At 39.6% G+C, this 25482-nt stretch overlaps 4 protein-coding genes across 6 annotated transcripts; all 4 read left to right on the plus strand.

Moving 5' to 3' along the window:
* The first annotated feature begins 5864 nt into the window (after positions 1-5864).
* On the plus strand, positions 5865-20145 carry LOC146370322 (collagen alpha-3(VI) chain-like). 3 transcript variants are annotated; one of them, XM_084954764.1, is made up of 12 exons: positions 5865-6824; positions 8305-8901; positions 10729-11322; positions 12147-12770; positions 12870-13457; positions 14650-15231; positions 15810-16403; positions 16485-17087; positions 17353-17946; positions 18046-18627; positions 18744-19340; positions 19517-20145. In XM_084954764.1, the coding sequence occupies exons 1-12, from the start codon at positions 6218-6220 to the stop codon at positions 20140-20142; spliced, it is 7188 nt and encodes a 2395-aa protein (XP_084810890.1). In that variant the 5' UTR covers positions 5865-6217; the 3' UTR covers positions 20143-20145. The 3 variants fall into 3 exon arrangements, with proteins under 3 accessions (XP_084810890.1, XP_084810889.1, XP_084810891.1); XM_084954763.1 differs by having other exon boundaries at positions 17353-18627; XM_084954765.1 differs by lacking the exon at positions 14650-15231 and having other exon boundaries at positions 5866-6824; positions 17353-18627.
* A 142-nt stretch (positions 20146-20287) lies between these two features.
* On the plus strand, positions 20288-21871 carry LOC146370323 (collagen alpha-3(VI) chain-like). Its single transcript, XM_084954795.1, has 2 exons — positions 20288-20919; positions 21177-21871. Exons 1-2 carry the CDS (start codon positions 20295-20297, stop codon positions 21869-21871), a joined length of 1320 nt encoding a protein of 439 aa, XP_084810921.1. The 5' UTR covers positions 20288-20294.
* A 230-nt stretch (positions 21872-22101) lies between these two features.
* Positions 22102-23611, plus strand: LOC146370324 (collagen alpha-3(VI) chain-like). The gene is made up of 2 exons (XM_084954770.1): positions 22102-22624; positions 22851-23611. The coding sequence occupies exons 1-2, from the start codon at positions 22102-22104 to the stop codon at positions 23489-23491; spliced, it is 1164 nt and encodes a 387-aa protein (XP_084810896.1). The 3' UTR covers positions 23492-23611.
* A 4-nt stretch (positions 23612-23615) lies between these two features.
* LOC146370325 (collagen alpha-3(VI) chain-like) lies at positions 23616-25253 on the plus strand. Its single transcript, XM_084954796.1, has 2 exons — positions 23616-24301; positions 24559-25253. Exons 1-2 carry the CDS (start codon positions 23779-23781, stop codon positions 25251-25253), a joined length of 1218 nt encoding a protein of 405 aa, XP_084810922.1. The 5' UTR covers positions 23616-23778.
* The last annotated feature ends 229 nt before the right edge of the window (positions 25254-25482 follow it).

The following is a 25482-nucleotide window of genomic DNA, read 5'->3' on the forward strand; positions in this document are numbered from 1 at the left end:
CTCGTCTTTACCAATGCTACAGGAGTGTCAGGTTTAATATGTGAACAGGCTCAGATCGAGCACACATCTGCCAGGTGTCAGACGGTCTAACACACACCAGCTGTGTAGAACTGCCTGTTCAGCCAGCCTCCCCCTCCCACCTTTTTAACTTCATCATTGATCTTCCTCTCATCTGCTCCACACATGTCACATTGCATCCTTACAGCTGAGGGGTGGGGTGCGGTTGGATGTGCAGGTCCTCACAGATGCAGGATTGACTTTTACATGCTGGAGCACAAAGTCACAAGTGATATTTGTTCACCAGCGAGTGGCGGTGTAGCACCACCTCACGATCAGAACACTTGTAAGAATCTCATGCCTTGTGATTTCACTTATCTGATATAAAAGATACATCTTGTGCATAGAGAGCAGGCCTTAAAAACGGATTTGTGGGGATTGGCAGTGGCATTAAATGTAACAATAAAAGAAACATATAAAAGTGTAGATGCTGGTTCAGCCTTTATTATGACTCATTAAAGTGTGGATTTCTCATTAAAGTTTCCTGTTAGGTGGATTTTATCCTCTATTTGCTTATTTAAACTAACAGTTAGAATGTTCCCCCTCTTCTCCAGTGCACGTGTAGATTTATAGTTAATGACTCAATTATATTAAAGTAAATTAATGGAAACCATTAGCTAGTATGATGGAGCAAATATAACAACATCTTGTTTATACAGTGAGATGAAAGATCATGTGTGGCTCCCAGTAGTTGAGGTGATGTAAGAAGACATGCTACTGCCATTGACACTGGCTCACTTTTATTTTAAAGTTAGGATAGTATTGTATTTCAAAGTAAAAGACTTAATGTCCCAAATATACCTGTAAGGGCTAAATGCCAACTGTGTTATATAAATGCAGCTCTTTCATCAACATTAATTTTAATAGTTTAATTTGAACACGGCCTTAAATTTGTATACTTCAGGCCAGGTTAACTGTTTAACACATGGGTTTTTAAAATCTGTAATCGTTGAGTGTTTAGTGCTTGGCTGGAACAAAAACAAGCCATCATATGGTGAAAACCTATAGGTTAATATGATGCACATTGAGAATGTGTGTGTGGTGTACAAAAAATTAAACAGCATTAACTATACTTAAAGTGAGTAAAATAAAAGTGCTCATTATGTAGAAACATACAAATTACATTACAGAGTCACAGTTTTTACGATTTTAATGACATAGTTATTAAGTTAGTTATTTAGTTACTTTGTAGTTCTAACATAGGACACCATAATACATTAGAGTTATAATTCTAAATCTAAAATAATAAATTTGGCAGACACATGACCACTGACCATTTACATTAACTTGTCTGCCACTTAATCATTCATTGTCAACATGATTGCCAGATTGTCCAGATCAAGTGAATAACGCCTCTGTAACAGAGGCCTAAATACTGGTGGAAACAATTTGTCCCAAATGGTTGTGAGTGGTGCTTGGAGTGTGATGGCATTTGCAGGGATAATGAAAGTCTCAGTAATGTAAGTCTACACTTGTCACTAGGGAAAAAGGTGTATTCCCTAACAGATTGGCAAAAACCTGCTTGGTCACTAGCTTATTTCACAGGTGGTAGTTTGAATAGCAGTGACAAACCTGTCTACAAAAACTGCCCGGGTATTTTCCGAGCTGCTGTAAAACTGTGAAAAGTGGAACACAAAGTGAAAATGGAGAATGTTCGTCTTCAATGTAAAGAGTTGTGCCTCAGCGCTGTCAACATGTTTTAAAAGCCACAGCTTTTACTTTTAAGGCAAACCTTTTCCATTTCCAGTATGTGTCACACTTTTTCAAGTTTTACTACTGCTGGGCTCATAGTTGGAACTACAGGCAACTGTGGCAATCTGCTAGCAACCAATAATCACACAGGAGGTTTTTGGTACAGCACCTTCTTTCCAACTGATTTGAGTGAAATCCCAGTGTAAGCCAGGCTCTTCCAGGAACCACTGCCAACCAGGGGAGTACATGTTCCCCTAGCAGCAGATGGTTGCATCACATCAACTATGGCAGACAGCTATTGAGTAATGTGTACATGACATCATGTGATGAACCTCACTATAGTACAAAGTACAAATTTACATTGGAAATATGTTGGAATATAAGTACAAAGCATTACTTGATAAAATACTTGTACTTTAAAACTTTCCATAATTTACTTAAGTTACCGTACATAGTTATATTTCATTGTTGGTTTTATCCACACTCTCATCTAATGACATTGGTGGGTGGGGCACTATTATGAAGGAGTGGGTGCCACCCGATGTCCCCCCAATATATATATATATGTGTGTGTGTGTGTGTGTGTGTGTGTGTGTGTGAGGACCAGCTGCGATTGTATTTACAGAGGGTTCGCGGGCACATTGCAGCACATATCTTCTGTAAATGTAAATCGACTGTATACACTGTGAAGTGGAGCGTTTCTGCTTGTGTAACTTACAGCATGTGTTTTCAGTCTGACACTTCATGGTCGTGACTTGATCACAGACAAAGTGTTGATGTTGCATATTCACTGAAGTACACATACCGAAGTACACTAGATGATATAGGTAGTTGAATGACCTAAAATATCATAAACTTGCTAAAGTTTAAAATGTAAAAAGGCTAAACATCAGCGCCACCCAGTGGAAGCTGTGAAAAAAAGATATGTAATGGGCTACAAGCTACACAAAGATCAAAACAGCTATTGCAGTTACTGGCTCATTTCTATTCAAACACAACTTTAATGGTATTTTTAAAGATTCTATTCACATTATACCCACAGAGAGATACTGTTCCAGTATGTACTTAACAGTAGATTAAATGACAGAGAATAATGTGTGCTGATTGCAGTGGCTCACTGATGAGCCTTTTTGCACCTTTCCCTGTTTGTTCTTTGTGGCTTGGACGTTCCGTTAGCGTTCTGTTGTTTGCTATCAACACCTGGACCTGATGGTAGCATGCCAGAAACAAACTGTTCAGCTTGTTTTTAGAGATGAAGTGGGAAAAAATTGCAGCTTTAAGTTGCTAAATTTCTTCATGAATGCTCTGTCCCCGTGCTGCCATTGTTTTGGTTGCTTCTATCAGTGAAAACAAGATTCTCCTGCCCTGCTATGTTTTCCTCTGCGGTGATGAGGGGAAGCCATAGTGTTCACACACTGGACGAGCCTGGCTGAACTCTTCAGAGCAGTGGTTTTTGTGTGACCCGAAATCACATGGGTGAACACAAACATCTGTTGCAGTGTCCAAGGCAGCTTAGATTTCCTTGAAATGAATGCTCTTACTGGTTTAAGCCCAATATGGAGAGTAACAGCATCTGGGGACTACAGGGATATTTTACACTTCCCTTATGTGGTTGATCTATACTATACTGTATATGTTTGTTTCATAAAGCAAACACTAATGCTGAAAATTTAAGGAATAACTCCAAACGTGGACTTTATGGGCACTATACACTGACCCTATAAATGTGATTGATATTATTTGTGTGAAACAGCTCTGCAGCTGTTTTCAGTAGTTTTATTTCCTTCACCAGCATTCATCTGCAGGCCAACTTTTGAAAAGTTATGTTTTGTTTGCATTTGAAAGGTCATACTGGCTCACTTGTCTAAGATGGGAATACAAATACAGAGTTGTATGGTCATCTGCAAAACATGGCCTGCACAAACAGAGTGCACAGCAAAGTATAAACACCATGACTCAGTGCCTGCAATTCTGCATAGAGTACAATGTGTTTAGAATTCATTATAGATTAAATCTACTGTAGCAGACATAGTACTTTTTTGGCTTTTCCTTCTAAGTCTAACACTAGTGCCTTGATGTAATTTAATGTTGTTTTTAAACACCTTGCCAGAAAATTCTTCTTTTGTGTTTTCATTTTCAATATCTACTAATTTTGGACCAAATAGTTGCTGCATAATCCACTTAAACTTACTAACATGATTTTACCTGGCATTCAATTGACCACATGACATTTTTAAGATCAGATTTAAGGGCTCATGCATGGCATGGAAATCTAGAGGAGTGTCCATAACTTCAACAAGGCAGCTATATGCTGGCTCGCACAATAAAAATAAGCTAACAATAAAATATGGCATTAGCCAAGTTCCAGCTGACTAAAACAAACAAACAAAAAAGAACAAGAAAAACGTAAAATACTGTAAAAAATGGCCCTGATATTGAGGGTGCTCATTCAAAATTAGATTTTTTGACAAAGACCACAGGATCAAGGTCAAACAATCCCAGGAGAAATTAGATATATACTACTTTATTATAAAAGGTGCTATATCTGCATTCTCCACCAGAGGTCAATAGTCTGTTTATTTAGCTTGCGTTTTGTGCACTGGAAAATACAAACTTTGTTGACATGAAAAAGACCTCCCCTTTTTATAAACTAAAGACATCTACCATAAACCCTTTATGATCCAAAATGTGACTTTTCTCACACCTAACCACCGAGTGCTGAGCTTTTAGCACTTTTCCTAACAGGCTCTGGGACTATTAAAAAGACAGTTCTGGGTTTGGTTTAATATCCATCATTACCTTAATGAAGAAGCATTTATTGGTCAAAGGCCATGTGTGCCATTTCATTCGTTATTAACCTTTTTGTTTTTGCATTCACATCCTTGAGTTGAAATGCTTCTTGAGTGGTGAGTCATGCAGATGTTACAAGCATATGTTTATTTCTGCTCTGTCAGCTTCTTCTTAGATACGATTTTTGCACTTTGCTTTTATGCTCTTGGATCTTGAAAAGCTGTACAGACTTCTCTGTTCACAAAGGGCTTTGAATGAGTTGTGGGCTGGGATTTATGGGTTATGATGGTTATGGGAATGAATCATGTCAAAGACAAGTCCTCCACTGTGTGTGTGTGTGTTTTGCCTGTACCTGTAGATCTGTCTTTTCAGGCTCTTGATGGGTTGAGACCTTTCTTTGCGCTTAGGTCTCATAAGGTCCTAAGTGAACCATGTGTGACCTCTCTTTCATTTCCTGTGATGTTACCGCACATCATAATGAAGGAAAATCTAACTAAGTAGAAAAAAAAGCACATCCTCTGTGAAACTGGACTTTCCAGTCTAATACCGCTTTTAAGAGCACATTATTTTTGTGAGCTGGAAAACTGAGTCCCTGCCAGGCAGAGTTAATTACTAAGGCACACTGGATGGTAGTTTTCACAGGTGGTTTTGATCATCATCCCTCTCCACTCCTGCACATGCTGTAGCTCCCTCACTTACTGTGGAAATAGGTTGTCATGAATGTACATCAGTACATGCAAAAATGTACGGACAGTGCAATGAAAATAACTCATCGCAGTGTTATTCCCTTGGAAAGATAGCTTTGGAATGGGGAAATTAAAGAGGCAACATGACCACATTTTAGGCTACATTCAGCTAATGCAATGGGGGCATCTCCCACACACAGCATTCCACACACCAAAATTGGAACACAGATATTTTGAACCAGCTATTAGTGCAATTAATTGAACACTAAAGCATATTATTTGTCAACATTCTAGAAAAGCACCACCAGAGGTCCAGTTCAGGTACATGAATTTGCTGAGTTGAAGCCCAGTTGACAGTCACTGCCTAGAGTCACCTGTGCCCACTGACCATGTGTCAAAACCTCTTTTATGGTTATGGTTAATAAACTTTATATTCATGCTTTATAGCTCATATTTCGCTAATTCTGGTTTCACAGGTGCCCTCTTAGTTTCTTCTGAAGATGAGGAGTCATCATTTGCTACCGCTATGTGCTCTTCTGGTCGTCCTGCTTGCAGGACTTCTTCCTAAACTCGATGCCCAGGAAGATGAAGGTAAGTTTAACTAATTTAATCTCATTGCAGTCAGCAGCAGCACTCATTTTACAGATGATAGCCCCGGGTCTCAATATGCAAGTGTTTAAATATCAAATGCAAGCAAAGGGATTATAAAACTGTATTTGCATTTCTTACTTTTACATGTATTATGCTTTCAAGACTGAATGCAAACAGTTAACCTCAAAATGGGACATAAAAATTAGAATATAAAACCTCAAGAGATACTATAGTAGAGTAAGTCTGATACATTTGACACAATAAACATACATAAACAGACTGATGCTATCAAACTGAAGTACATTTATATTGTGCACTTTGTTAGCATCTTTTCACTGGTCTTTACTTTTGTCCTCCCAACACTCCCTTTGGAAGATTGTGCACAAGGTTTGGCAGCTGATATGTACTTTCTAGTGGATTCATCATGGAGTATGGGTCAAGAGAACTTTGAGCATGTCAGACACTTTCTGTACACCTTGATACAATCTCTGCACCAGGTCGGAGGAGAAAGGTTTAAATTTGCCCTTGTACAGTACAATAGCAGGCCTCACACTGAGTTCCAGCTCAACAGCTACAAAACTGCACAGGGAGTCCTGGCACACATCAAGGCTATGTCTTACCGTGGTGGGGGCACGCGGACTGGCTTGGGTTTGGATTTTCTGATACATACACATTTGACTGCTGCTTCGGGCAGCCGTGCTGCTGACGGAGTCGCCCAGGTGGTGGTGGTGCTAACAGACGGCCGCTCGCAGGATGATGTTGCCGAGCCAGCTCAAGTGCTGCGGATGGCAGGCGTGGAGATGTTTGCAGTTGGAGTTCAGGATGCAGTGGACTGGGAGCTCAGGGAGATGGCTAGCCAACCTCAAAGCACTCACGTTTTCAGTGTAGACACTTTCCCAGCCTTACAGAGTATAATTCAAGATTTAGTTGTGGGACTTTGTGATGCAGTGACCCAGTCAGGGGGGTTTCCTGTGGCAAATGAGGCCCCTGTGGCTGGAGGAGGGACAGGTAATGAAATGGGACCAGCGTCACTACCATACTAATGTCTACATGTGCAGAAAGAAGCTGCTGCACATGCGGCTGTGACTGGACCTTTTTATAATTAACATAACGATTTTTTTAACCACAGTAACCTTCCACTGTTCACCTGCAACATTAACACCACTTTTTTGGTTTGTCTTTCAACATGTAATATACCTCTAATGCTTCAAAGATCACAGTACGATTTGCATGTGTTCACTTTACTGCATTAGGTGTTGTACCTGGTACTTTTGCAAAAGGTAGGTCTCTGATGGAGGCTGAAATGGCTTCTGTCATAATTCAACACGCCATTTTCAGAAGATCAGATCTTCCCCAGTGTCCTCTTCTAAAACCTTTGGAAGATAACAAGGTCTCTGGGACACTTTAAAAGCTTTTAAAGCCCCCGAAAATCAAACTGTGAGCTTTTAACAATAGCTAACCATGCACCACTGCTTATGTGTCCTGCACATGTGTGTTTGTCTTTTTTCAATCACAATGTCTATCTGTGTAAAATATGTGCAATATTCTGTTTTTGAAACAGTGATGAACCTGTCTGGAGACATCCTTGACCTGCAGAAGCACTTTGAGAATGTTTTTATCTTTAAATAGCCTAATCTATTTGCTGTCGTAATTTAATGACATAAGAAAGGCGAACGGTAGTGAAGAATAGTAATTTAAGATACTCAAATATCCAAAGGGTACATGTTCATTTCAAATGAAGCATTGCCATTATATGTGGTTTTGCTCTTTTTAAACAAAATCATACGTCTCAATGACTGCAAATATGCAGGCACCAAGGATGGTTCACAGGGTCATGACTGGTCACGTCATCTGAGGTCTGTAACAAGAGTCTGCATGGAGTGGTTGAACTCAGCGGAGCTCATACAAATGGGCATATTACATTATTTTTTAAATATTAAATATCATAAAAGATTATATCTATTTATATATTTAATTATTTGTTTTCCTCTAGAATGGAAATTCTTAATGCATTATGCCCATCTGCAGATTTTCTTTTAGTTCTTTATGTTCCTAGATGCTCCAGATTTTAAATAGCAGATCATGTCACAATTTATTCCCATAGAAAACTGTGAGATACATCCAACTCTAAGACCTAACATTGTCTTAAAACATATAGAAAATTTTATTTTTGTTAAGAAGACATGTAGATAAGCAAAAGTTTAAACACTGTGACTTTTCTGTACATAAATTCTAGTGCTACTGTAATTAGAATTGAATTCAAGTAAAAAAAAAAATCTATGGAGCAAAGTAATCGACAAATTACAGGACTTTAGGAAATCTCCTTGGTTCAGCCAACATGCAGTATGATGTTTTGCAGTGTTGTTGATTTATTCACTGAATGACACAGCTAGCACGAGTTCTTTGATTTATGTCTCTGTCTCAGTTTCACTTATTTAACGCTTTCACAAGTTCCATTTTGTTTTGTTTTCTCTCTCTCTCCTTAAAGCACAAGACACAGCTGACCTAGTACTGTTAATTGATGGATCACAGAACATTGGAGCAGCAAACTTCCCCTATGTGCGTGAATTGGTTTTGAGAATCATTGAGCGCCTTGATGTGGGCAGGGACACTGTTCGGGTGGCCTTGGTCCTGTACAACAGCAGCCCAGAGATAAAGTTCTATCTAAATAGCTTTTACAGCAAATCATCAGTCCTGGATGCTGTGAAAGCCCTCACCTACACAGGGGGCGATGAATCTAACCTGGGGGCTGCCTTGGAGGAAGTGGCCGAGAGCCTTTTAAGTGAAACATCTGGGGGCAGGGCTGACGAGGGTGTGCCCCAGATGTTGGTGGTTATCACTGCTGGGCCATCCACTGATGATACTGGTGCTGGTGACCGAGCTCTTAAGAGGGCCAGTGTTATCACATTCGGCGTGGCGATTGGTGACACTGCCACTGCAGATCTGGAAACAATTGCTACAGATAGAAGTTTTGTCCAGTCAGCCTCTGATGTCAGAGAAGTTGCAAACATTGGTGACCAACTGCTCCCACTCATTAACGGGGTGATCCAGCGCACTATTATAGTTCAGAATGAGTTCACAGAAGGTATGTAACTTCTCAGTAAACCCTGGCGGGGCATTACGGTTGTGGAAGGGGACTTCATAATTCAATTGATATGTTATAGTGCACATGGTAGGTTAGTTTCTATATCCCTAATTTTAAGTTTATAACAGAAGTGGTACCACTTAGAAGTCTTATTACCATTTTAAAAATATTTGAAATTTGACTCCATTCCATTAACCCTCTCAAGGCAGATGTTGCCGATTTGCAATAGTTAAAAACTAACAACCTGATTACCCCACATACATATTTTATGAGTTTTTTTTTACTCAGAAGTACCACTGCAGGACTTGGTTGTGCATTAGCAACAAAAAACTTAATTTGAGCCTGAGAGGGTTAACTTACATAAATGTTTGATGAAGATAAAGATGTCATTAGTACCAGATAGCCTAATAAGAAAAAGATATTTGTATGTCGGTCTGGTGCTTGTGTTTCCATAAAAGTTGGAATATGATGTCAATAAGAAGAAATCATTATAAAAACAGCATATCAAATGTTGAAACTGAGAACATTTTTGGAATTGATTGTATATATGTTTAGCTTGTCTTGTAGGTCAGTTTTTGTGAATTCAAGATTGGTAAATAATTTTATCTGCTCAGCAGTGGCCTTTTCTGTAATTGTTTTATTTCACAATGTTCCAAATGTTTTCAATTGAGTACAGGTCTGGACTGCAGGAAGGCCAGTTTAGCATCTAAGCTCTTTTACTACAAAGCTATGTTGCCGGAAAATATGTTCTCATTAAAAAGATTCAATGTAAGAGGCAACAATGTATGGGCAAATAGTAAGATTTTAATGTGTTTAAAACTTTTCACAAGTCTTATCAGCAGTTATTTTTCACTACAAAGGTAATCCACTGTTCCATTGTGATTTTGGGCCTCAACCTTTTTACACAAAAATGTCTTTGGATTCTCAGAATATTTTACTATTTAATATTTAATACCTGTAGATTTTGAAATCCAAATTTTATTGTTTATTATTTCTTCAATTTTGTGTTCAGAAATTGTATTCTCAAATTGTGGAAGTGTTTATCACTGAGCAGTGAATGTCTCTAACTCTCTGGGATGCTATTTTATAATCATTTGATGCAACTTCTATTCCCAGAGTGTTTCTGGAAAAAAAAAAAATCAAAATGACAATGTATTTTTCAATAAACAAATTTCTCAGTTTCAGTATCTGATAGGTTGTAATTATTGTAATTAAATGCAGAATTTAAGCTTTTAGCAGATAATTTAATTCCTTTTTAAATTACATTTTACAAAGAGTTACAGCTTTTTTTTTAGGTAACTAGGATGTATGTTGCTCAAAATGTGGTTTATTAGACAATATATATTTTTAACAATGGCATAAGATCATCTTAGTTAAATCAGTTAACAGAAAGAGCTTTGTGCATTTGTATTATTTATGCAGTTTAAATTGATTTTTAAAATCTGATAGTTTTAGCGTATTTAACTTATTTTTAACGTAGCATGCACACTAGCTGTACTTTGTAAAAATATAAAAATATATGGGTTTCAGAAATTAAAATAAATCACTTTATCACTTGATCTATAGCAGTTACAACATTTCTAACATTTTGTAAATTGTAATTGATGTCTATTAGAAGGCATCTGAATTTGTCCTACTTTTTTCCATGTCAGTAATACTTTACCCTCATGCCAAATAATTTAATGCAAATATAAAATATACATTTATTAACAGAATATATTTTCAGAGTTTTGTCAGCCAAAAACTTAGTCTTATAGACCGATTATTATAGCATCTCCTACAATATTCCCTCCTAACTGTAATGTTCTTTGTTGTTTCTTTTTCCAGTTATTCAGTCAAAAACAGTTGGAAATCGAGACATCATTTTCCTTATTGACGGTACAATGGGAACAGCATACATTAACTCTGTGCGGATTTTCATCAGAGAGTTTGTGGAAAGCATGCCAATTGGTCCAGATCAAGTTCAAGTGGGTATTGCACAGTTTTCTGCTTCCCCGAAAGTTGAGATGGATCTCAACACCCATGGGAGCAAGGAGAAAATCATTTCTGCTTTGAGTACTATCAGACCAAGACCAGCACAGGCAGTCAACATCGGAGCAGCCTTGAACTTTGTCCGGGAAAGAATGCTGCAGCCAGAGAGGGGCAGCCGTATTCAGCAGGGTGTACCCCAGCTTGTAATGTTGTTAACCAGCAAAAGATCCAGTGATAGCGTGGAAGAACCTGCGAGTGCCCTGAGGGAACTAGGTGTGTTGACCCTGGCTGCAGGCGCAAAGGCAGCTGATGAGCAGCAGCTGAAGCAGATTGCCATTAGTGACGATGCTGTGTTCTACGACAAGGATATGCGACCACTGATTAGAACCAAGAAAGAGAAAATGATAAGTGCTCTTTCTACTTTAGCTGGAGGAGTACCCACCACAACAGGTAATGCTACATCTATATAGGGTGTTGAGCCCCTAAGTGCTTGAAATGAAGGCAACAGGACACCCTTTGGTTTGTGAAGAAATTTCGATCTCACCCAAGGGTCTTTTTCAGGTCAAAAAACTGTGGAGAGCCCGAGGTATTTAACCCATGGTGGGGTTATCCCCTTGGAATTGTTACTGATAGTCGTTAACCCACTCTACAATCATGTGAGCCACTGTGTGGATCAAAGAGTTGGTTCTTAATGTCACAGGGGAAAGTCCAGTCCAGTTTAACAAATCAAAAACAAGTCTGGTTGCTTTCATTTCAAGTGGTCAGTAATGATTTGTCTTTCAGTGAAATTCAGGATAATTAGAAAGGGAAACCTAGGACTAAAATGAACTTTTGATAAATGTGATAGATAAGGAAAACTTTGAATAAATATGTGGAAAAACAACTAAAGCAAAAGTTTCCATTCAAAATTGAAAACTAGGACAATTCTGTGATTTGTGTGGAGTATAAACACAAGAGGCAGTTTCATGCCAGCTGAAAAATATAAATTGATCCTGAGTAAGTAGTTGTGTTAGTGACATTTTTAGTGTTTAGTTGGCATTTTTTTCTACTTTGGTACTACGTCTTTGTGATTTGAAGTATTCTTCACAGTTATATTTGTAAATAATTGTTAAAAAATACAAATTGAAGTAATAAATATTGGGCACTTTACATGTTAAATTCTTCATTTGCACACAGAGAAATGTTGCAACAGTCAATGCGTCACTATTACTGAAAGCACATGTTCATGGCATTACACAGAGAGTAATTAATACATTTTTTGTGCTTTTCTTCAGTGACGGAGGAAACCATAGTGGAGACCACAAAAATGGTCAGAGACATTGTCTTTCTTGTGGATGGCTCAAACTATGTTGGAAGCAGTAATTTGCCCTATGTGAGAGACTTTATGATCAATACGATCAACCAACTTGATGTAGGTCCTGACAGGGTCCAGGTTGGTCTCCTGCAGTTTGCTGACCGTCCAAAAATAGAATTTTACCTGAGCAACTACAGGACCAGGGAAGAGGTTGTAGAAAAAATCTCTCAACTCAGGCTGACCGGAGGCTCAGCTGTGAATACAGGAGCTGCCATGAATTATGCCCTGGACAACATGTTTCACTCATCAAGGGGGTCACGCAGAAGGCAAGGAGTCCAGCAGGTGTTGGTTCTGATCACAGGTGGTCCACCCCAAGATCAGGTTAAATCTGTGGCTGATAGGTTGGCTCTGGCTGGTGTTTTGACTTTCACCGTCAGTTCTGGACAAGCAGATGAGGCCCTACTCCAGAGTGTTGCCTTTGTTCCAACTTTGGCTTTCCATGCAAGAAGCTTCTCTGGTTTACCAGGCCTTGCTGAACAAATCATGCCAGAGTTGGTAACAGTGGTTGGCGATACCGACGTGGCAGTATTCCAAGAGGAAACTGGTTAGTTTGGAATTTCTGTTTTCTTTGTCTAATAAAAATATGATCAACTGTATATCGGGCAAAACATAAAGAAATGTGTATTGTATTTTTTTCCTTCAGTTGTTGGAGCTGAAAGAGATGTTGCTTTCCTCATTGATGGCACAGATAGAGTTCAAGCAGATTTTGCCTACATAAAGGATTTTATCATTAAAGTAATCGAACCACTTGACATTGGAGATGACAAGGTACGAGTTTCGGTGGTTCAACACAGTGAAACGCCAACTCCAAGTTTTTACCTTAACACTTATAAAACCAAAGATGAAGTGATAAGAGCTGTCCAAGGACTCAGAGTGACTGGTGGACGTAGTTTAAACACAGGATCTGCTCTGAGATTCATGAAAGACACCATCCTGTCTGGCAGTTATGGTGGTCGTGCTGCACAAAATGTCCCTCAGTTTCTGATTGTTTTGACTGGAGACCGATCTAAGGATAATGTAAGGGAACCCGCTGGAGCACTGAAGACAGATGGAGTTGTACCGTTTGGTGTTGGTGTCAAGGACGCAGACCCAAAGCAGATTGAGGCCATCTCGCACAACCCTTCTTTTGCCTTCAACGTTAAGGAATTCAGTGAGCTCAGCACCATACCGCAAAGACTGAATAATTATGTGAGCCTACCAAGGGAAGAGTTAGAGGTCGTCCTACAGCAAGGTAAGATTATTTTTTTTCTGGTGTCCGGAACTCACAAAATCTGCAATTTTTGGTGCTTTATATCTCATCTAACTTATGTTAACCCCATTTTAATCTTAATTAGATTCTTATTGTTGTCTTAACACAAGGTGATGCTGTAAAAATAAATATTGTGTTCCTATTTGATGGCACTGATAACACTGGAAATGGATTGACAGACATTAAACACTTTGTTAAAAACATAGCAGAGAACTGTTATATCAGTGAGAACCAAGACAGAGTGTCTGTGGTTCAGTTTGCAGATAACACTCAGGTCAGCTTTTATCTAAATTCTCACAAGACAAAGAATTACAATTTAAATGCCATAGACATTTTAAGGCACAAATAAGGGACATGCCATAATATTGGTGCAGCTCTTCAGTTTGTGATGCATAGTGTCTTTACTTCCTCCGTGGGTAGCAGAAGACTAAAAAGGAGTCATCCAGATTTTAATTAAGTGGCAAACTGTCCACAGATAATGTGAGAAGCCCAGCTTTTCCTCTTAAAGAACATTACATTTTACATAACATTTTGGAGTGAGAGATGCCAAAATATCAGAGTTGGAAATGATTGCGCTCAAACCTAGTTTCACATATAAGGTTTCTGAATTACCCTCAGTCCAGTCACAACTTATTATTTCACTGAACAGACACAAAGACACTCAAGATAACACACTGCTGTCATGTCAGTGTATAAGCTAATATTATTTCATCAGGACAAGTTTTACTCCTTAGCACCGTTGCATTTTCTCATAAAACTAACATATCCCTAAACTCTAATGATTGATAAGATTTTATTTGGTGATTTTGGTAATTATTCACCCCATTATTTAAGCCATTTCTATTGTGTAAAATTCATAATTGTTCTCACTAAAAAGCCTATTCTAACTGAAAAAGAAATTAATTTTGGTGTGTTTTTTGGTTTTATCTTTTCTTTCCAACTGTCCATTTCACTTACTACTTTGAAGTCTCTTGGAAGATCAGTCATTCAATTGTCTTATACATCTTTTTTGGTAAAAAGATGTTTTTTTTCACTTTTCAGAGCAATAGCTCACGTCTTTACAGCTCAGTTTTTTCACTGAGCTTGACTTGCTCATGCTAATAAATATGCATGACTGTTAGAACATCTCAAATGCATAATTCGCAAATCTTCTATCCATCCTTGTATCATCTAGTTGACACACGGAGGGACATAGTGTTTCTCCTTGATGGGTCAGATGACTCCAGAAATGGTCTCCCAGCTATTCGAGAATTCGTCAGAAGAATGGTTGAAGAGTTGGATGTTAGCGAAGATAAGGTTCGAGTGGGCGTTATACTGTATAGTGATGATGCCTCAATTTACTTCAACCTAATAACTCACAGATCCAAAAAAGCTATTATCTATGCTGTAAGAAGTCTTCGACATAAAGGAGGGAAATCTCGCAATACTGGAGCTGCTTTACAGTTTGTGCAAGACCATGTTTTCACAACTTCATCTGGGAGTAGACACCTGGAAGGAGTTCCTCAGATTCTTTTTTTGCTGACTGGGGGAAAATCCAAAGATGATGTTTCCAGAGCTTCATTTGGACTAAAGCAAATCGGTGTTATGTCTTTTGCAATTGGAATGAAAAACGCTGGACAAGAGGAACTTCAAAAAATTGCCTTCTCCTCCAGATATGTTTTCAACTTGCCTTTCTTTGCTGAAATTTTGTCCATTCAGCCAGATTTAGTAGCATTTGTCCAGACAGAAATATCAGCTAAGCCTGCTACTGTTGTAGGTAAGAAACAAATGTAATATATAATTTAAATTTAAACTGACTCGCTGTTTCTGTTCTTGCACATTTGGTCTTTCTTAATTTCAAATGTGATGAAACTGAATTATTTTCTGAAGAATATCATTGATTCAGTTTCACATTTGTTAAATTCTCTTCACTGGCCAGACACATCTTACGTGTTACTTGCTTCTTGGTTGGCTGCCATCCTTTTTTTTTCTTGTACTCCAGAGAGCTTTTCTTTCTTTTCTTAAGCTCTCCCTTGAGCCAGTGATAATCACATCATTGACTAAAAATATGTTCTTTTGAACAAAAGAACTTGTTTGGCTTTAATCTATCTTTCATGCGTGAAAGATGAATATGCTACTTAGCTTGTAATTTCTCAATATTTTTCTTTGTTAGCCAGTTTTCCTAAAAATTGTTGCATCTTACACATCGTTTAAAACAAGAATTCTTTGAATTTCATTACCAGTTTTAGTATATTTGCCAACAACATAATGGCTAATTATTGCACTACAGTACATTTTGGCTTATGTTCATGTTTGACTGCTAAACGAGGTTTTCATATTCTTTCTCTGAATTAGAATCTCCTCAAAGAGACATAGTATTCCTTTTGGATGGATCGGATAATACACAAAGTGACTTCCCAGCAATAAGGAGTTTTGTGGAACAAATGGTAGAAACACTCACAGTTGATGAGAACAGAGATCGTATTTCTGTGGTTCAGTATAGCGGAGATCCACAGACACATTTCAATTTGAACACCTACATGGCAAAACAAGATGTTCTTGGTGCAATCCAACGTTTGAACCATAAAGGAGGCATATCCCTCAACACTGGGGTAGCTCTTGACTATGTAAGAAAAAATGCTTTTGCCGAGTCCTCAGGTAGTCGGCATCAACAAGGTGTCCCTCAGATATTGATTCTGCTGAGCGATGGAAGATCTCAAGATGATGTTGCAAGTGCTGCTGCTGCTCTAAAACAGGAAAAAATTGTTCCATTCTGTGTGGGTACCAGTAATGCAAACATACTTGAGCTCCAAATGATTGCACATGACCCTTCCTATGCCTTCTCCATAACTCAATTTGATGATATTGGGAGAATGCATGATCAACTTGTGTCACTTCTAAAAAGGGTTCCTCGGCAGCAGCCAAGACAAAAATCACAAAGTCCTTTAGGTAAGGCTTTTTATTGATGTTTTCATGGTCTATCTGTCTTATAATGCTTAACTCTAACTTAGCATCATCATTTCTGTCAAGCTCCTGCAGGTCAAAATGAACCCATTCAACGTGATATTGTGTTTTTACTGGATTCCTCTGATAAAATGCAGAAAACCTTCAATGCTGTTCTTGGCTTTGTTGGAAGAATCATGGAGACACTCAGTGTGGACAAAAACAAAGATCGTGTTTCAGTAGTGCAGTACAGTAGAGAACCTTCTGTTGATTTTCTCCTAAATACATACAACACAAAGCAAGATGTTGCTGACAGTTTGCGAAGGTTGAGGCATAAAGGAGGTGAACCCCTCAATACTGGTGCAGCCCTGCAGTATGTCAAGGATAATGTTTTAACAGCTTCCTCTGGAAGTAGGCACCAGCAAGGTGTCCCCCAGATTTTGATTCTTTTAATTGGTGGACGTTCCAGTGATGATGTCAGAAATGCTGCTGAAAACTTGAATGAAATGGGTGTAACAACTTTTGTGGTTGGAATAGATCATGCAGACACCCTTGAGATTCAGTCTATTGCACAAAAATCAGACCGTGCTTTCCATGCAGCAGATATCAATAATCTATCAGATATTGAACAACTAATCATTTCTACCATGAAGGAGATTAAAAACCCTGCCATCAAACCACCATCGCACGGTAAGGTTATAATGGTTAGCTCTTACACTGGGCGCGCGACTTAATGGATTGTCAGATTGTTGCAGACATGAAATCCCTTATTTTTGGTGAACGATAGATGATGAACTCCTTCACACTCAAATCTTTTGCTTGACAGAATCTTTTGCTTGATTAGTTGTAATTGAAGCACAAGCTGTGTATGCAGGATAAATGCATATTTACAAGAACAATTTTATTTTTCAATGTCATCATCAACCAGTTTGTTCAAATTCCTCTTTGATTACAGATCCCAACGGAAGAGACATTGTTTTTTTGCTTGATGGTTCTGATGATTCTCAGCAAAAATTCCCAGATATTATTGACTTTGTAAAGAGGATAACAAAGCATCTAAACGTTGATATAAACAAAGATCGCATGGCTGTGGTCCAGTACAGTGACACTGCAGAGATTAATTTTAACTTGAGTCGTTATTCAACAAAGAATGATATTCTTAAAGGAGTAAATGGTCTGAGACACAAAGGGGGTTATCCTCACAACATTGGAGCTGCTCTCCAGTATTTGAAGGAACATGTATATACCCCTATGTCTGGTAGTAGACGTCAGGAGGGAATTCCACAGATACTCATACTACTGATTGGTGGACGATCTGCAGATGACATAAGAACCCCAGCCAGAATGATGAAGCAAATTGGTGCCATTTCAGTTGTAATTGGGACATCTGATGCTGACACTCTAGAGCTACAGACAATAGCTCATGAACCCAAGTACGCGCTCCCAGTTGCTGAATATGGACAACTTCCTAGTGTTCAGGAAGATGTGTTGGCATTGATAAGAGAGGCTTTGCACCATGTAGAACAAATTGCTCCCACAGCAGGTCTCGGTAAGAATCAATGTTTTCATTATCTAGTAAAGAGGAGAGATTGGAGGATTTTCAGAAACCGTCATTGTCACATTCTGTTTACATTTTTTTTTTTTGCAGATTCTAAGAAAAATGATGTAGTGTTTCTCATTGATGGATCATATGACTCACTGAATGGTTTTGAAGAAATACGAAGCTTTATTGAAAAAACTGTGGAAAGTTTAAATTTGGGCAATGATAGAGACCAAGTGGCTGTTGTTCAGTACAGTCGTGATGCCACTGTTAATTTTTACTTGAATTCTTATTCTTCCAAGAATGACGTGCTCAATTCCATAAGAACAATGAGACATAAATTTGGAAGACCACTGAACATTGGAAAAGCACTGGAGTTTGTCAGAGACAACGTCTTTTCTGCTTCAGTTGGAGGCAGACGTGCAGACTTGGTCCCTCAGTATCTGTATGTTTTTAGTGGTGGAAGATCTGGAGATGATGTCAGAGGACCAGCACAATCACTCAAAGACAATGGCATCAAAACCTTTAGTATTGGAACGGAGAATGCTGATACTTTGGAAATGCAGACTATCTCCTATACACCAGCACATTATTTTTATGTCACAAACTATAATAATCTACAAAGCTTAGATCCATCAGTGGAAGCCATGTTGAGGGGCACTAAAGAAACAACTGAATTTTCAACTATTGGTAAGAGGAACAACAATTTATAATAGCTTCCTTCTGGACATGATTGCATATCATGATTATCTTTTAGGTTGTATGTAAGAGGTAAATTTTGTAAAATATTTCATAACCCATTTCAGATACATCTGTGACAGCAGAAGCAGGATTCCAGAGTGCTGATATTGTTTTTCTTCTTGATGGATCTGATGATATGCAACCAAGTGAACAACAAACTTTGGAATTTGTCAGAGAGTTTGTCAAGCAAATAGAAATTGGGCCAAGAAAAGCACAAGTTGCTTTAATCCAGTACAGCACAGAGCCCATAACTGAGTTTCTTCTAAACAAATACTTAATGAAAGATGATATCATAAATCATTTGGACAACATGAAACTGAAAGGAGGGTCCACTGTGAACATTGGTGTAGCCCTTGATTATGTGAAAAATAATGTCTTCACTGCTTCATCTGGAAGCAGAGCACTTCTTGCAGTCCCACAGATACTGATACTCTTCAGTGGAAGAAATTCAAATGATGAAATCTTAGGTCCATTAGAAAGGCTCCGAAATGTGGGAATTGTTCTTTTTGGCATTGGTGTGAATAATGCTGATAGGTTTGAGATGGAACAATTAGCTCCTACAGCAATGTATTTTATAAAGAATACTTCTGACTTTCCTCATGTGAGAGAGCAGTTGCTGTCTGTCATATCCTCTCTCAAAAGTACTATCACACCTCATGTGGGTAAGTGAAAATAACATTTGATGATATGAAGTTTGATTAAACAAATATCTCATTTAATATTATTTAAATACAAACCTTGTAAACCTCATGCTGAAGTGTCTTCAACAGTAATTTGATGACTGTTGAATTGGTTAGAAACAACATTTACACATTTACATGATTATGAATTTTTTTAGGTTCAAGCTCCAGCATAAAACGAGATATTGTATTTCTCATTGATGGATCTGATGATGTCAGGATGAGTTTCAGTGCCATACGTGAATTTGTTGCCAAAATGGTTGCGAGCTTTGACCTGGACCAAAGAAAAGATAAAGTTGCAGTTGTGCAGTATAGCAACAATGCTGAACTTAACTTTAATCTGGATACTTACAAAACAAAAGCTGATGTCCTAAAGCACATTACAAGTCTTAAACCCAAAGGTGGAAGGCCACAGTATATTGGGGCAGGACTGCAATTTGTGAAGGATAAAGTCTTTGTTCCAAATGCTGGAAGTCGACAACATGAAGGAGTCAAACAAATACTTATTGTATTGGCTGGTGGAAGATCAAGAGATTCTCCAAGAGGACCAGCAAGTATGCTTAAAACAGCAGGTGTCACTACATTTGCAATTGGATCAAGAATGTCCAATTCAGCTGAGATGGAAATGATTTCATCAAACCCAAATTTCAAATACTCAGTCTCAGACTTTGTAAATCTGCCTCGAATTCAGGAAAGTTTGAAGAGTCACTTTACTAAAATGGCAGTTGAAGGGGAAACAATGGGAGGTAAGAATTTGAATGATTTCTCAAATTTAATACGTTAATTTTAATATGTACATTTTATTCAAGTGAATTAGCGGTGAGTAAAAATTAATCAGCAACTGTATTTCTAATTAAAGAAGAAAAAAAGAAAACAACGAGTGTGAGCTCAATAAATGGCTTTATGTTGAAGAACATTTGACAGGCCAAGATAAACATGTTGAAAACTTTATATCCCTTAGTGGTCAGACAGCCAGCAGGAAGGGATGTGGTGTTTTTGCTGGATGGATCTGATGCTACTAGAAGTGGATTCCCAGCTATGAGAGACTTTGTCCAAAAACAAGTAGACACACTCAGTGTGGATGATGGCAAAGACCGTGTGTCGGTTGTTCAGTACAGCAGCGATCCAGCCGTCCAGTTCTATCTGAACACTTACACCACAAAAAGAGAGGTCCTTGACAGTGTCAGAGGTTTGAGGCACAAAGGCGGACGACCCCTCAACACTGGAGCAGCTCTCCGGTACTTGAGGGATAACGTCTTCACGGCCTCTGCCGGAAGCAGGCGGCCATCAGGAGTTCCGCAGGTCCTAATATTGATCACTGGTGGAAGATCATTTGACAGTATTGATGAACCAGCCTCTGCTCTCAAACAGCTGGGTGTCTTGACCATTGCAATTGGAACCCGAGGCTCTGACCCCAGAGAACTTCAGACCATAACTGGCGAGCCCAGTCATGCTGTATCTGTGTCTGAGTTCACTGACCTTCCCAATGTTCAAGAACAGCTCTCTTCTGTAATGAGCACAGTGCCAATGAGGGTCACACCTTTGACCCCAACAGTAACTGGTAAGAACATAACCCATCTTCAAAGTCCAGTATCATTGTAGGAAACAGTGTGAAAAGAAATCATTTGGTTTTGCTGTTTTTAATCAGCCAGTGGATTGTTTTTTCTTTTTTTTATTCTGTTTTTGTTTTTTATTTTTTTTGTTTTTTATGAAATAGTTGTGGTTGTAAAGAAAGAGTTCAATTTTACCATGGTGCTTTTTAGCTGCAAAATATTTGATTGAGCAAGTTAAACATATGGTAAATCTCATGTCTCTTAGTGGTCAGACAGCCAGCAGGAAGGGATGTGGTGTTTTTGCTGGATGGATCTGATGCTACTAGAAGTGGATTCCCAGCTATGAGAGACTTTGTCCAAAAACAAGTAGACACACTCAGTGTGGATGATGGCAAAGACCGTGTGTCGGTTGTTCAGTACAGCAGCGATCCAGCCGTCCAGTTCTATCTGAACACTTACACCACAAAAAGAGAGGTCCTTGACAGTGTCAGAGGTTTGAGGCACAAAGGCGGACGACCCCTCAACACTGGAGCAGCTCTCCGGTACTTGAGGGATAACGTCTTCACGGCCTCTGCCGGAAGCAGGCGGCCATCAGGAGTTCCGCAGGTCCTAATATTGATCACTGGTGGAAGATCATTTGACAGTATTGATGAACCAGCCTCTGCTCTCAAACAGCTGGGTGTCTTGACCATTGCAATTGGAACCCGAGGCTCTGACCCCAGAGAACTTCAGACCATAACTAGCGAGCCCAGTTATGCTCTATCTGTGTCTGAACTTACTGACCTACCCAAAGTGCAACAGCAACTTGAGTCCTCTGTGGAAGCTGCAGTTTTTGAAGTCACCCCAGAATTACCAACCGTAATTGGTACGTTGTCAGACACATCCTATTGCTGGCTCCAAAAGTTACTAATTTCAGCTACAGTGAGGAAAAGCAAATACATGAATGTGATGTGTGTATAGGTTTTTTGTGCATTTCAAACCAGTTGGTAGCATGCTGTGGTCTTTCTAAAACAGAAGTAGGCCAGGCTAGTGTTGTTAAAATATTAGTGTGCCAGTGAAAGATAATCTCACAAGCTTTGTGAAAGGTTTTCATTTTTTTGTCCTACTGTCTTTTCTCAGCTTCACGTGACAGAAAAGATATTGTATTCCTTCTGGATGGTTCTGATGGCACAAGGAATGGCTTTCCTGCCATGCGTGATTTTGTAGAGAGAGTGGTGGAGAAAATCAATGTGGGAGAAAACAAAGACCATGTCTCTGTGGTCCAGTACAGCAGAGAACCAGAGGTCCATTTCTATCTGAACACATATACCACAAGGGAGGACGTGGTGGACTCGGTCAGAGGGCTTAGACACAGAGGAGGAAGACCACTAAACACTGGGGCAGCTCTCCAATACGTCAGAGATAATGTCTTTACAAACTCCTCTGGAAGTAGACGCCTGCAGGGTGTCCCACAGATATTGATCTTACTAACTGGGGGAAGGTCTTTTGACAATGTAGATAGCCCAGCCTCAGCTCTCAAACAGCAGGGCATTTATGTGATTGGCATTGGAACTAGGACCTCAGATGCTAGAGAGCTGCAGAAAATATCATATGAGCCCAGTTATGCTCTGTCAGTGTCCGAGTTCACTGACCTTCCCAGTGTCCAAGAACAGCTCTCTTCTGTAATGAGCAAAGTGATAGTGAGGGCCACGCCCATGACACCAACAGTGACCGGTAAGAACGTGACTCCTTTGTAATCTCCAGTATCATGGTAGGAAACAGTGTGAAAAGAAACCAAATGTGATTTGCTGTGTTCAGTTAGCCAGTGGATTGTTTTTTTTTTTTTTTTTACAAAATAGTTGTGCTTGCGAAGAAAGAGTTTAATTTCAAGATGTTTCTCTTTAGCTGCAAAATATTTGATTGAGCAAGTTAAACATATGGTAAATCTCATGTCTCTTAGTGGTCAGACAGCCAGCAGGAAGGGATGTGGTGTTTTTGCTGGATGGATCTGATGCTACTAGAAGTGGATTCCCAGCTATGAGAGACTTTGTCCAAAAACAAGTAGACACACTCAGTGTGGATGATGGCAAAGACCGTGTGTCGGTTGTTCAGTACAGCAGCGATCCAGCCATCCAGTTCTATCTGAACACTTACACCACAAAAAGAGAGGTCCTTGACAGTGTCAGAGGTTTGAGGCACAAAGGCGGACGACCCCTCAACACTGGAGCAGCTCTCCGGTACTTGAGGGATAACGTCTTCACGGCCTCTGCCGGAAGCAGGCGGCCATCAGGAGTTCCGCAGGTCCTAATATTGATCACTGGTGGAAGATCATTTGACAGTATTGATGAACCAGCCTCTGCTCTCAAACAGCTGGGTGTCTTGACCATTGCAATTGGAACCCGAGGCTCTGACCCCAGAGAACTTCAGACCATAACTGGCGAGCCCAGTCATGCTGTATCTGTGTCTGAGTTCACTGACCTTCCCAATGTTCAAGAACAGCTCTCTTCTGTAATGAGCACAGTGCCAATGAGGGTCACACCTTTGACCCCAACAGTGACTGGTAAGAACATGACCCATCTTCAAAGTCAAGTATCATTGTAGGAAACAGTGTGAAAAGAAATCATTTGGTTTTGCTGTGTTTAATCAGACAGTGGATTGTTTTTTCTTTTTTTTTGTTCTGTTCTCGTTTTTTTTTTTTTTTATGAAATAGTTGTGGTTGTAAAGAAAGAGTTCAATTTTGCCATGGTGCTTTTTAGCTGCAAAATATTTGATTGAGCAAGTTAAACATATGGTAAATCTCATGTCTCTTAGTGGTCAGACAGCCAGCAGGAAGGGATGTGGTGTTTTTGCTGGATGGATCTGATGCTACTAGAAGTGGATTCCCAGCTATGAGAGACTTTGTCCAAAAACAAGTAGACACACTCAGTGTGGATGATGGCAAAGACCGTGTGTCGGTTGTTCAGTACAGCAGCGATCCAGCCGTCCAGTTCTATCTGAACACTTACACCACAAAAAGAGAGGTCCTTGACAGTGTCAGAGGTTTGAGGCACAAAGGCGGACGACCCCTCAACACTGGAGCAGCTCTCCGGTACTTGAGGGATAACGTCTTCACGGCCTCTGCCGGAAGCAGGCGGCCATCAGGAGTTCCGCAGGTCCTAATATTGATCACTGGTGGAAGATCATTTGACAGTATTGATGAACCAGCCTCTGCTCTCAAACAGCTGGGTGTCTTGACCATTGCAATTGGAACCCGAGGCTCTGACCCCAGAGAACTTCAGACCATAACTGGCGAGCCCAGTCATGCTGTATCTGTGTCTGAGTTCACTGACCTTCCCAATGTTCAAGAACAGCTCTCTTCTGTAATGAGCACAGTGCCAATGAGGGTCACACCTTTGACCCCAACAGTAACTGGTAAGAACATAACCCATCTTCAAAGTCCAGTATCATTGTAGGAAACAGTGTGAAAAGAAATCATTTGGTTTTGCTGTTTTTAATCAGCCAGTGGATTGTTTTTTCTTTTTTTTATTCTGTTTTTGTTTTTTATTTTTTTTGTTTTTTATGAAATAGTTGTGGTTGTAAAGAAAGAGTTCAATTTTACCATGGTGCTTTTTAGCTGCAAAATATTTGATTGAGCAAGTTAAACATATGGTAAATCTCATGTCTCTTAGTGGTCAGACAGCCAGCAGGAAGGGATGTGGTGTTTTTGCTGGATGGATCTGATGCTACTAGAAGTGGATTCCCAGCTATGAGAGACTTTGTCCAAAAACAAGTAGACACACTCAGTGTGGATGATGGCAAAGACCGTGTGTCGGTTGTTCAGTACAGCAGCGATCCAGCCGTCCAGTTCTATCTGAACACTTACACCACAAAAAGAGAGGTCCTTGACAGTGTCAGAGGTTTGAGGCACAAAGGCGGACGACCCCTCAACACTGGAGCAGCTCTCCGGTACTTGAGGGATAACGTCTTCACGGCCTCTGCCGGAAGCAGGCGGCCATCAGGAGTTCCGCAGGTCCTAATATTGATCACTGGTGGAAGATCATTTGACAGTATTGATGAACCAGCCTCTGCTCTCAAACAGCTGGGTGTCTTGACCATTGCAATTGGAACCCGAGGCTCTGACCCCAGAGAACTTCAGACCATAACTAGCGAGCCCAGTTATGCTCTATCTGTGTCTGAACTTACTGACCTACCCAAAGTGCAACAGCAACTTGAGTCCTCTGTGGAAGCTGCAGTTTTTGAAGTCACCCCAGAATTACCAACCGTAATTGGTACGTTGTCAGACACATCCTATTGCTGGCTCCAAAAGTTACTAATTTCAGCTACAGTGAGGAAAAGCAAATACATGAATGTGATGTGTGTATAGGTTTTTTGTGCATTTCAAACCAGTTGGTAGCATGCTGTGGTCTTTCTAAAACAGAAGTAGGCCAGGCTAGTGTTGTTAAAATATTAGTGTGCCAGTGAAAGATAATCTCACAAGCTTTGTGAAAGGTTTTCATTTTTTTGTCCTACTGTCTTTTCTCAGCTTCACGTGACAGAAAAGATATTGTATTCCTTCTGGATGGTTCTGATGGCACAAGGAATGGCTTTCCTGC

Source organism: Perissodus microlepis, chromosome 16 (assembly GCF_051167445.1).
Source record: "Perissodus microlepis isolate ML-2025 ecotype Zambia chromosome 16, ASM5116744v1, whole genome shotgun sequence".
Classification (NCBI taxonomy): Eukaryota; Metazoa; Chordata; class Actinopteri; order Cichliformes; family Cichlidae; genus Perissodus; species Perissodus microlepis.

Excerpts from the sequence above, each read along its gene's own strand:
- LOC146370322 (XM_084954763.1), top strand. The coding sequence starts at position 6,218 with ATGTACTTTCTAGTGGATTCATCATGGAGTATGGGTCAAGAGAACTTT. Across the intron at positions 16,404-16,484 it reads AAAATCACAAAGTCCTTTAG|CTCCTGCAGGTCAAAATGAA; the intron begins GTAAGGCTTTTT and ends ATTTCTGTCAAG. Across the intron at positions 18,628-18,743 it reads AACTGAATTTTCAACTATTG|ATACATCTGTGACAGCAGAA; the intron begins GTAAGAGGAACA and ends AACCCATTTCAG.
- LOC146370325 (XM_084954796.1), top strand. The coding sequence starts at position 23,779 with ATGAGAGACTTTGTCCAAAAACAAGTAGACACACTCAGTGTGGATGAT. Across the intron at positions 24,302-24,558 it reads TTTGACCCCAACAGTAACTG|TGGTCAGACAGCCAGCAGGA; the intron begins GTAAGAACATAA and ends CATGTCTCTTAG.
- LOC146370323 (XM_084954795.1), top strand. The coding sequence starts at position 20,295 with ATGTTGAAAACTTTATATCCCTTAGTGGTCAGACAGCCAGCAGGAAGG. Across the intron at positions 20,920-21,176 it reads TTTGACCCCAACAGTAACTG|TGGTCAGACAGCCAGCAGGA; the intron begins GTAAGAACATAA and ends CATGTCTCTTAG.
- LOC146370324 (XM_084954770.1), top strand. The coding sequence starts at position 22,102 with ATGCGTGATTTTGTAGAGAGAGTGGTGGAGAAAATCAATGTGGGAGAA. Across the intron at positions 22,625-22,850 it reads CATGACACCAACAGTGACCG|TGGTCAGACAGCCAGCAGGA; the intron begins GTAAGAACGTGA and ends CATGTCTCTTAG.